Source organism: Otolemur garnettii, unplaced genomic scaffold (genome assembly GCF_000181295.1).
Source record: "Otolemur garnettii isolate 467f Iridium unplaced genomic scaffold, OtoGar3 scaffold00017, whole genome shotgun sequence".
Lineage (NCBI taxonomy): Eukaryota > Metazoa > Chordata > Mammalia > Primates > Galagidae > Otolemur > Otolemur garnettii.
The window spans coordinates 1,469,436-1,480,731 of record NW_003852412.1 but is presented as its reverse complement, the minus strand read 5'-3'; the positions used below and the strand labels follow the sequence as shown (position 1 = coordinate 1,480,731).

Below are 11,296 nucleotides of genomic sequence, written 5' to 3'. Positions count from 1 at the left end.
AAAAAAAAAAAAAAAAACAACAACAACAAAGAAAAAAACCGAAGTTTGATGTTTTAGATGTGGCAGAAAAACCACTGCAAGTGAAAGTTGAAAATAAAATACTTTAAATATAAGAAAAATTCAAGACCAAATAATTCTTAAATTTACATGTTACTATCTCAAAAGGTTAAATTAGATTTATTTTTTGGAAATTAAATGACTCTTCACTACATCTGAAGTTAAGAAACTTCATGTAGGCAGATAAGCTTGTGGGGATGCAAATAGTCTATCATATTAAGAACGAGTACTAGAAGTCTCAAGAGCCAGAGACCCTGCACCATGACTCTTTTAATCCATGTGGGCTGCTTGTTCATCTGGTCTGATGAATTAAAGTTTTGGAGGCATGCTAGTATACTGACAAAAAATTAAATGATGCATTCATCACTGTCTTTAATCATTCTTATTCAGTTCCTATTAAGTGCTTGGTGTTTTTCTGAACTACCTTATAATACCATTAATTAGGTATTCCAAAAAGCAAAGAGGAATTAGAATTCCTTCACTTAGTAATTGAGGAAATGGACTGCTATAGGAGTTTTTGTATAGAAGTGCTAAAAACCCTTTTTTGGCCACATTATTATTTTTGTTTTTTTACATATACGTGTGTTTATTAGGTTTCCATTTTTTGCCTTCACAAAATTAAAAGGACTTAAAATTTAATAACAATGTTTAAGATAAGGACTAGAAACAAAAACTTCATAAAGAACGGATGAAGATAAATACATTCAGAAAAGAAATCAGATGATTGCTTCATCAAAATATTAAGCAATATTAATAATAATAATGCAAAGAAAGCATTCACATTGTCAAATAAGAGTATGTCTATTATAGAATGCTTGACTCTGAGGTTCAGTATGGAGTCATCAGTTAACTTCTTCTTAGCCACATTATTTTTTTCCTGTAAAAAGTTTTTAAACAGTGTGCATGTATATCTATTAATCTTTTCTTTTATAGTTTCTGAGTTTCTTGTCATGCTTAGATAAGGTTTTCATACCCCAAAATTATAAGAAAAAAAGTTCAGCTCTATTTTCTGAGGACATCTTGTGATTTTAACTATTTTTACATGTAAAATATGTATTTACCCATCTGGCGTTCTTTTTTCTTTTTTTTATTTTAACCTTATTTTTACTAAGGTGAAATTCACATTTCACAAAATTAACCATTAAATTGAACAATTCATGGTACTTAGTACATTCTAAACCATTTTTATCATCCCAAATGAAATTCCATATCCATTGAATAGTTACTCCCATCACTCCCAACCCCAGCCTGTGGCAACTACCAATCTGCTTTCTGTCTCAATGGATTTTTGCCAATTTAATATGTTTCATATAAATAGAATTATAGAATATATGACCTTTTCAGTCTAGCTTCTTCTACTTAACTTAAAGTTTTTGAGTTTTTTTTTTTACATTTTTTACTTATTTATTTATTTATTGCAGTTTTTGGCTGGGGCTGGGCTTGAACCCACCACCTCCGGCATATGGGACCGGTGCCCTACCCTTTTGAGCCACAGGTGCTACCCTAAGGTTTTTGAGTTTTATCATAGCATGTATCAATACTTCATTTCTTTTATGGCTGAGTATTATTTCATTGTATTATATATATCACAGTTTGTTCATCCAGTCATCCATTGATGAAAATTGGGGTTGTTTCTACTTGTGGCTATTGGGAGTAGTGCTATTATTAACATGTGTGAGTTTTCAGTTCTTTTGAATATACACCTAAGAGTGGAATTATGGTATTTGAGATATAAATGAGATATAAATCCAGCAATTTTTTTTAGCCATAAGTCTAGTCTTTTGTCTTAGCCTCATTTCTTGTTACTTTTCTTTTACTAATTTAAGATACTTCCTTTATTGTACACTAAGTTCCCATACTTGGGTCTATTTCTTAACCCTCCAGTTTGATTGTTCCATCAGTCTATGTGTCAGTATATGTTCTTCCCACCCCATATTCAATTAATTACTGTTCTAATATTTGGAAAGGCAAGTCTGTTCCCTACCCTCACTCCTATCCCCAGTTATTCATTTTGTCATAATTGTCCTTGCTAGTTTCACATGTTCATTCCTCCAGGTAAACCTTTCATCCCTTTTATCAATGACACAAATACTTTAGTAGTATCTTCTTAACAGTAACCTAAAAAATTACATTTTAACTTGTACTTAAGAAAATAATCACAATCATATCTCTTAAATGGAAATAGGTAATTCGTTGTATACTTAATTGCAGTAATTAATCAATTACAATTTGGTAAATGAAGTTTCACATTTTTACACAGATTGTGATTTTCTTTCTAGCCTTAAAATCTGAAGGAGATGATTACTATATTAATGGTGCCTGGACTATTGACTGGCCTAGGAAGTTTGATGTTGCTGGGACAGCTTTTCACTATAAAAGACCAACTGATGAACCAGAATCCTTGGAAGCTCTAGGTCCCACATCAGAAAATCTCATTGTCATGGTAAATGTGTCTTTGCTATTTTATTTCTACTATTTGTACTTCCTTCTTGTGAAGTAGGAAGGGGCAGGACTTCTTTTTTAATCTCTGTTTTACAAATAGTGAAATTTAGGTAAATAAAGGTAAAATGATTTACCCAGGGGTGTAAAATCTATTCAGAGTTAAGGCCATAGTGCTCTTTCTATATCTTCCTAATATTTTCAATACTTGCTTGAATAATACTTTTATAACTGAACATGAGAAATGAAAAAAAAAATGGCTCCAAACTACCCATGAAAATGGAAGGAAAAAATTTGATATAAATGCACGTGTTTTGTCTTAAATTTCCTAGATGTCTTACTTTATGACATTTTCTTCTTCAAAAGAAATAATAAATATCTGAATGAAGGCTCATTGTATTTTGACTGTCTTCATCAGTTGTTTTCAATGGCAGGTTCTGCTTCAAGAACAGAATTTGGGAATTAGGTATAAGTTCAATGTTCCCATCACTCGGACCGGCAGTGGAGATAATGAAGTTGGCTTTACATGGAATCACCAGCCTTGGTCAGAATGCTCAGCTACTTGTGCTGGAGGTAAGACACCCACTAGGCAGCCCACTCAGAGGGCAAGATGGAGAGCAAAACATATTCTGGGCTATACTTTGTGTTTGTTAAAGAAGCTAATTGGAAACATTTCTTGCAGGTTTGCTTCAAGCTGTAATTTAGCAAAAGAAACTTTGCTTTAATTATATTATATTCCATTTGTTTTCAACCTTATGTAATTTGTGCAGATTTGTTGGTAAAATACATCTTGGCACAATGAGTTTCTCTGATGGTGCTTCTCACAAGACTATCTTGAAGGTGGGCTATTTGCTTTTCATGAACTCATTCTTGGTAAAGAACATCAAGAGTTTTAAATAAGAAAATGAGCAAGAATCAGACATCACAGATGGAACTTCTTGTAATGGGGGATGAGAATGTATGTCTGTGTGGTTGTGTGTTTGTGTTGGTGTGCTTGTGTGTTTCCCACAATCTTATTTGAACTCCCTTCTCCAGGCATTAAAGTTAGGGGGCTATATACTGGGATGCTACAGTAATTACTGGTGTCTGGGTTCTGGGTGATCATGTACACTGACCCTATTATAGTACCTAAGAGAGGTAGCTACTAGGCGGTGGTTGGTGATCTGTTGGTTGTCCCATGTGCGTTTTTCATGGGTGCCTTTTCCCTACAATTTACTCTATTCCTAATCCTCCTCCCTCTAGTGGCCACCAATGCAATTCTTTACCTCTGGCTGGGAGAGCAGGACAGTTGGCTTCCTTCAAAGCCAACACCCTTGCTGCTGCATGGACTGGTGAGTAGAAGTGCTGTGCAAGCAGCATCTTCCTTCTCTCTGGAGACTAAATGCATCGCCTCCACCGTACACCCTGATCTCAATAAGCAAGGAAGCAAACCTGTCTCTTAGGTTTAGGGCTGGACTAGAGCACCCCACTATTCCAAAAGCAAAGATTAAATTTTGAGTCTGATATTTAGAATGGGCAAAATCAGAATAAAGTGAATCATCCAGTGTACTACCTACATTCTCTTTCTAAACTGCCAAAACATGATTTCGTATAGTCTCCATCATATCTTATCCTGTATACACTGAATTTCTAAACGACTCTGATTCTCAAGGCTTGAATCAGAGAAATTATTGTCAGAGAAATGATTAGCATATAATCAATTTAATATTTTTGGTCTCATACAAAATTAAATTATTAATTAACTACAACTCTGACTTCAATAGTAAAGACTATTCAAAATGAAAAAATAAAAAAGGAAGTGAATAATAATATATTAATGGTCTCTCCTGTGTGAAGTGTCATGAAACATGGCTATGTATAATTTGTGACATATTTTAAAAGATCTCTAGTTACCATCCATTTTATGTGTGAAATGGCTGGTGATTTATAATGTAAAATTTTTAAAACTGTAGGACATTACCATTTCTTTTAATAAATAAAAGATATTTGTAACTAATTGATGAAGCGAATGCCATTACATTATATTTTAGTGGCATTTATACATAGTATCTTTCTTTATTCCAATTAAATCCCTTTTGTTCCATCAATAAATTAACTTTCCCTTTTCCACATACCAACAAAAAGTCTTCAGTAGAACTTTACATATATAATTTAGGACTTGAAGTAAGAGGGGATAAATTTATTAAAGAAGATTCAAAATAATTTGAAGTTTAGGAAATTTAATAAGGAAAGTCTAAAATTGAGCTTGAGTTACTTAGAGAAAAGAAGGCTAAGTAAGGGGAGCATATTAATATCTTCAAGTATGTGACAGAATGTTGAATGGGAAGTTCTTAGTGCCTGTTCTTCTTTGTACTGAAATTGCTATATTTGGGGATGGTTTAGACACAGTCTTGTCGGAGGCCAAGGAGGGATTAAGTGAATTCTCAATGTTCCTTCAACCCTATGATTCTATTTGTTCAGAAAGTCGATAGTCTAACAAATAAAGAAGAAAAAGACCATAACTGGATTTGGAAGAAAAACTGTAATTTTATTGAAGTAAGAAAGTGAAAAGTCCAGATGGATGTTATTCTTTTCCATAATACTTATATTGAAAAATAGAATCAATTTCTTATGATAGAGGATAAAACAAAAGAAAAACAGAGAGGGAGAAAAGCCCCTGGAATGGCAGCTTTTTTTCTTCCTTGTTATTTATACTTCTTTCTTTAAATCTGGGGCTAGTGACTTCAGATATTTCAAGTGGTTCTGGGAACTGAAATTCTGCTTGGTTGTAAGTGCTTAAGAGCATTCTTGAGGCCATTGTGTTCTTTGGAATAGGGATATACAGTGCTTGAAAGTTGGCAGGCATGGCACAAAGAGCTGCCATTTGTCTCGGTAAGTGGTTCTCAAAGTATGGCCCCTGCACCCGTGGCATCAACATCACATAGGAACTTGTTAGACATCCTGATCATGATTTAGAGCCCTCATTTAGCCCTACTGAATAGAAACTCTCCAAGTGGGGCCCAGCAATCTGTGTTTTAATAAGTCTTCCAAGTGATTCTGATGCTTGTCCAAATTTGTGTCCCACTGGTCTTGGCTGACAGAGAAATTGAAACCTAGCACAAGATGCATAGAATCCACGTCCTCATTACTGTGCTGAAGTCTTGTGCATTTTTAGACTCATTTTACACCTAAATCAATATTTGGAACATTTTAGGGCTCAGTAAGTGTATATAGATGAGTGAAGATGTGAAAAGAATTAATTTGGCAATTATATATTTGCGCTTAGTCTTACCAGTGTGGGAAATCAGAGTTTATAAATGCTAAATTTCTTATAGAGGAGGACAAATCTATTGCCAAAGAGGGATGGTGTAATTTTAATTAGCGTGAGTAAGTAAAACCAAGCTCCTGTCTTTTGTCTTCTTTGAATAGGCAGGAAATATTTTCTAGGATACAGAGTGCAATTGAATTATTGAAGTTGTTCTACCTACACATTTAACCCCAGGTTTTTAAATATAGGATGTTTATCATTGAGGGAGATACATTCCCTGGAGAGCTCAGGAACCTTGATCAAAGAGAAAGCCAGAGCCATCTTCTCCGTAACAGTAAATGAAACTTCATCTGCAGTTAAGAAACTTTTTAGGAAAAAGACATTTCTAGCTCATTTTCACTCAGAAAGTAGGGATGAATACTCAATTCAGTCCTTAATTGGGATGCTCTACTTTCATGTCTCTAGAAAAGTGCTGCATATCTTGAGACAGCCAAAATTCTTTTAAATGGAAAAGAGAAAACAAGCAAGATCTCAAAGAACTTTCAATGGCAGTCTCACAAGATTCTGTGATCTTCTTTCCTGCTTGTTTTATTAATGTCAAGACTTTTGGACTTTAACTGAGGTTGGGAGCAATAATGGTAATTTTCCCTTACGAGATCTTCTAAGATAAGAACTTTGGGACTGTTTTCCTGTTGCTTAGCAGACCTAACGACAAATGTAAGGCTGCAGGAAACACTGGTGATTCAGTCCATCTCTGAGTCAGTGATGAAACACTTCCTTTGCCTGATTAGGAACATTAAGATGCTATAGGGTGTGTCTTCAGGATAAATGTGATTTTTTAAATAGAGTTGTAACTCTTCCTCAGAGAGAAAGCCAACCTCAAAAACTTGACTATTGTCAGAACCATTGTTACTCCCACTTGAGTTTATTTCTTTATTTCTCACCCAAAATATTGTATACTCTGTAATTTTTCTGACTTCCACCTTTATATACTACCATTGGACAAGTGATTGTAATATGTTAATTAAAGCTTGGTTGGGTAGTGAAAGTTGTATTATTTTAAAATACAAAGCTTTAGTTTTTTTTCAGTGGTAATTTATGCCAGTGTGCTATTGCACAATGATCTTAAAAGTTTCAAATAACTAATAATTATATATATATTCATCCTTTGAGCTTAGTTATAAATATGCTCATTTTACTGATTTTGGTTAGATGCGTAGTTCTTAAATGAAGGCATACATCATAATCATCTGGAAAGCTTTTTAAAATACAGATTGCTAGATTCTGCCTCCAGTTTCTGATTCAGTGGGTCTGAGTTAGGCCCTAAGAATTTACATTCCTAACAAGTTTCCAGGTAATGCTGGTGCTACTAGTTCAAGAATGATACTTGTGAAAATTCTGGGCTAGACACTTAGATGTTCTCAAATAAATGTCTATTTAAACAAAGTCTTTTAGGTAGTAATCCATATTGGTTATGATCCACATTATTACTAATATTTTTGATGATAGGTGGTTTGACTGCTCAGCTATATAACAATAAAATTGTATAGCTTATGAAAAATTTTCTGGTACTCTATTTCATTAGATTATCCTCAACTGCATGAGATAATCATTACTATTACTCCTATTTTATAGACAGAATTCAGGTAAAGTAACTTGCTGAAAACAAGACCTAGCAACTGAGTCTCTAGTGATCTCTTTAAAGTAACATTTTCTCTCATCATAGAAAAGGTCCTTTACCTGGCTCAGTGCCCATAGCTCAGTGGTTAGGGTCCCAGCCACATACACCAGAGGCAGCAGGTTCGAACCCAGCCCAGACCTGCTAAGCAACGATGACAACTACAATAAAAAAAAAAAAAATAGCCAAGTGTTGTGGTGGGCACCTGTAGTCCCAGCTACCTGGGAGGCTAAGGTACAAGAATCACTTAAGCCCAAGAGTTTGAGGTTGCTGTGAGCTGTGATGCCATGGCACTCTACCAAGGGTGACACAGTGAGACTCTGTCTCCAAAAAAAAAAAAAGAGAAATGGCCCTTTACCTGGAACAAAGCACCAGTTGACAGTCTCAATAGAGAAACATGATGTATCCCCACTTATAAATATCTCCTTCACGAGCTTGAAATTTCATGTTTCCAAATGCTTTCCCTAGGGCAATGGTTCTTACCTTTGGGGACACATTGCAATCCCAAGGAGAACTTTAATTATAACACTTAGGTCTTATTTAATTTGTTAGGTTTGTGGCTTTGACACAGGTTTTGAAAATATTTCAGTGTAATTATTTGGGGGGGGACAGAGTCTTGCTCTGTCACCCTTGATGTTATGTAGTGACATCATCATAGCTCACTGTAATCTTCAAATCCTGAGTTCAAGTAATCCCACTGCCTCAGCTTCCTGAGTAGTTAGTTGGGACTACAGGCATGTACCATGAGGCCTGGCTAATTTTTCTATTTTTAGTAGAGATAGTGCTCTCACTCATGCTCAGGTGCTCTCAAACTCCTGAGATCAAGCAATCCTCCAGTCTCAGCTTCCCAGAGTGCTAGACTTACAGGCACGAGCTACTGCACCTGGCCTGCATAATTCCAATGTAAAGCCAAGGTGGAGAAGTACTCCCTTTGAGACTGATTAGAAGTTTTTTAGCCTTCAGCTCAGCGCCCATAACTCAGAGGTTAGCACACCAGCCATATATACTGAGGCAGGAGGGTTAGAACCTGGCCCAGGCCTACTAAATGAAACTGCAACAACAACAAAAATAGCCGGGCATTGTGGCAGGCACCTGTAGTCCCAGCTACCTGGGAGGCTGAGGTAAGAGAATCACTTAAGCCCAAGAGTTAGAGGTTGCTGTGAGCTGTGGTTCCATGGCACTCTACCAAGGACAACATAGTGAGACTCTGTCTCAAAAACAAAGTTTTAGCCTTCAAAAAATTAACATTCAGATGAAAATACCTCTGTTACTAACACACATCTCTGTTATTAAGTGCCTACTAGTTAAATATAAAGGTTAATGAGGTTTAAGAATTAGCATATGGGGTGGGAAAGTAGAGAGGTACATTGGAAGAGGGAATGATAGAGGTAGTAGAATGTCATTTAATTTCATAATTGTGTTTAATGTGACCAATAGCCTTAGACGTGCCTGTGGAATGCTTTTTTGTAATTAAGTTTATTTGTACTCTTTCTTTTTACCTGTTAGATCATTTATAAGCATCTGATTAATTTTTAAAACTGACTGATAAGCTAAGCAGATTTTCCAAAGCTCTTTATGCTAACTTCAAGTTTCTCTGGTACTTTGGGAGCTAAAATGAATAAGTGATATTCAACAAAATTTATAAAGTCAGAATATAACCCTGTTTTAGCTCAATTTTTATGAAAACTGATAAACTTTTTTTTTCTCTTTGAGACTCATGGTATATCAGAGAAGGTTTTCTATTGTTTTTGTTTTGTCTGCATACAAAATTTAAAAAAAATTTTCAGATTATTATGAGGGTAGAAACAGTTAGGTAAGGTCCCTGTTGTAGTTGTGCCCCTCACCCAGGAGGTAAGCCATATACCCTGTTTTCTGTTGTTTTTGGAAATTGTTATTCCCTTAGGGAATGAATCTTTGCAGAATGCAGCAATATTCATGATAAGTTTCCATGCCACCCTCTGAATGTGTTCTCATCTCCCACCATTCATTTACTCTTCACCTCCTACTTGATACAACCCTTGGACTTTAAAGTACAACATTCCAAAGCCAATTAACTAAGTATTATTGCTGTAGCATTATATTTAACTTTGTACCTCTTCTGTTTAAAAAGAAAACTAAAGAATATTCAATTTGTAGTGCAAAAGAAGGTGATAAATACCCATGATAGTTATAAGAAACTGGTTTCATCTCTTGATTTTCTATTCTGTTCCATATGTCTATGTCTCTATTTTGGGGCCATTAACATGCTTTTTTTGATCACTGTGGACTTGTAATATAACCTAAAGTCTGGTGGAATGAAGCCTCTGTCTTTTTTTTCTTACTAAAATTTGCTTTGGCTGTAAGGGTTTTTTTCTGGTTCCATAAGAAACAAAGAACTATTTTTTTCAGTTCTTTGAAGTATGATTTTAATGGAGTATTTTTAATGGGGATTGCATTGAATCTGTAAGTTGCTTTGGGTAGTATAGACATTTTAACAACATTGATTCTTCCCAGCCAAGAGTGTGGTATGTTCTTCCCTTGGTAATGTCTTCTGCTATTTCTTTTCTTCGGATTTCATAATTCTCTTTCTAGAAGTCCTTCACCTCTTTTGCTGGGTGTATCTCTAGGTATTTCCTTTTTCTTTAAAGCTACCAATAAGGAAAATGTGTCTTTCATTAGTGGCTCAACTTGACTGTCACTGGCATACACAAAGGCTACTGATTTGTATACCCTGAGACATTACTGTAGTTCTTGATCACTTTGAGGAGTCTTGTGTTTGAGTCTCTGGGGTTTTAAGTGTAAGATCATATTATTGGCAAAGAGCAACAGTTGGACCTCCTCTGCCCCTATTTGGATGCCCTTTATATCATTCTCTTACCTGTTCTTATTGGCTAGAACTTCCAGAACTACGCTGAATAGTAGTGGTGGTAGAGGACATCCGTGATCTTTGATAAACCAAACGAAAGCATACACCAAGGGACAAGAATCCCTGTTCAATAAATGGTGCTGGGACAACTGGATAACCACATGTAAAAGACTGAAACTGGACCTGTGCCTTTCACCATTTACAAAAATTGACTCACAATGGACAAAAAGATTTAAATCTATGACATAAAACAATAAAAATTCTAGAACAAAATATGGGAAAAACTCTTGAGGATGTGAACTTGGGTAAAGATTTTATGAAGACTTTAGCAGCCATTGCAACAACAAAAAAAAATAAACAAATGGGACTTAAACTGAAAAGCTTCTGCACAGCTAAGGACACAACAATTAAAGCAAATATACAACCTTCTGAATGGGAAAAGATATTTGCATGTTACAAATCTGACAAAGGCTTAATAACTAGGATCTATAGAGAACACAAATTAACCAACAATAAAAGAGCAAACAATCCCATCTATCACTGAGCAAGAGACATGAACAGAACCTTCTCTGAAAAAGACAGATGAATGGCTAACAACCATATGAAAATGCTCATCGTCCCTAATCATCAGAGAAATGCAAATCAAAACTACACTGAGATATCACCTAATCCCAGTAAGAATAGCCTATATCACAAAGTCTCAAAGCTGCAGATACTAGTATGGATATGGAGAGAAGGAAACACTTTTACACTATTGGTGAAACTGCAAATAATTCAACCTTTTTGGAAGGAGTATGGAGAATTCTCAAAGAATTCAAATTAGACCTCTCATTTGATCCTGCAATCTCACTACTAGGCATCTACCCAGAAGAAAAAAAATCATTTTATCATAAGGACATTTGCACTAGTTGTTTATCAATTTACAGTCACCAAGGGGTAGAAACAACCTAAATGCCCATTTTATCATAAGGACATTTGCACTAGTTGTTTATCAATTTACAGTCACCAAGGGGTAGAAACAACCTAAATG

At 35.3% G+C, this 11,296-nt stretch overlaps 1 protein-coding gene across 1 annotated transcript in view; it reads left to right on the top strand.

Annotated features, from left to right (window-relative positions):
• Positions 1 to 11,296, top strand: part of ADAMTS6 (ADAM metallopeptidase with thrombospondin type 1 motif 6) — a 366,007-nt gene that overhangs the window by 304,971 nt on the left and 49,740 nt on the right. The window contains exons 19-20 of the mRNA XM_003785868.1: positions 2,337 to 2,500; positions 2,931 to 3,069. Of these exons, the coding sequence (XP_003785916.1) occupies positions 2,337 to 2,500; positions 2,931 to 3,069 (303 nt within the window). The remainder of the gene's footprint in view (positions 1 to 2,336; positions 2,501 to 2,930; positions 3,070 to 11,296) is intronic.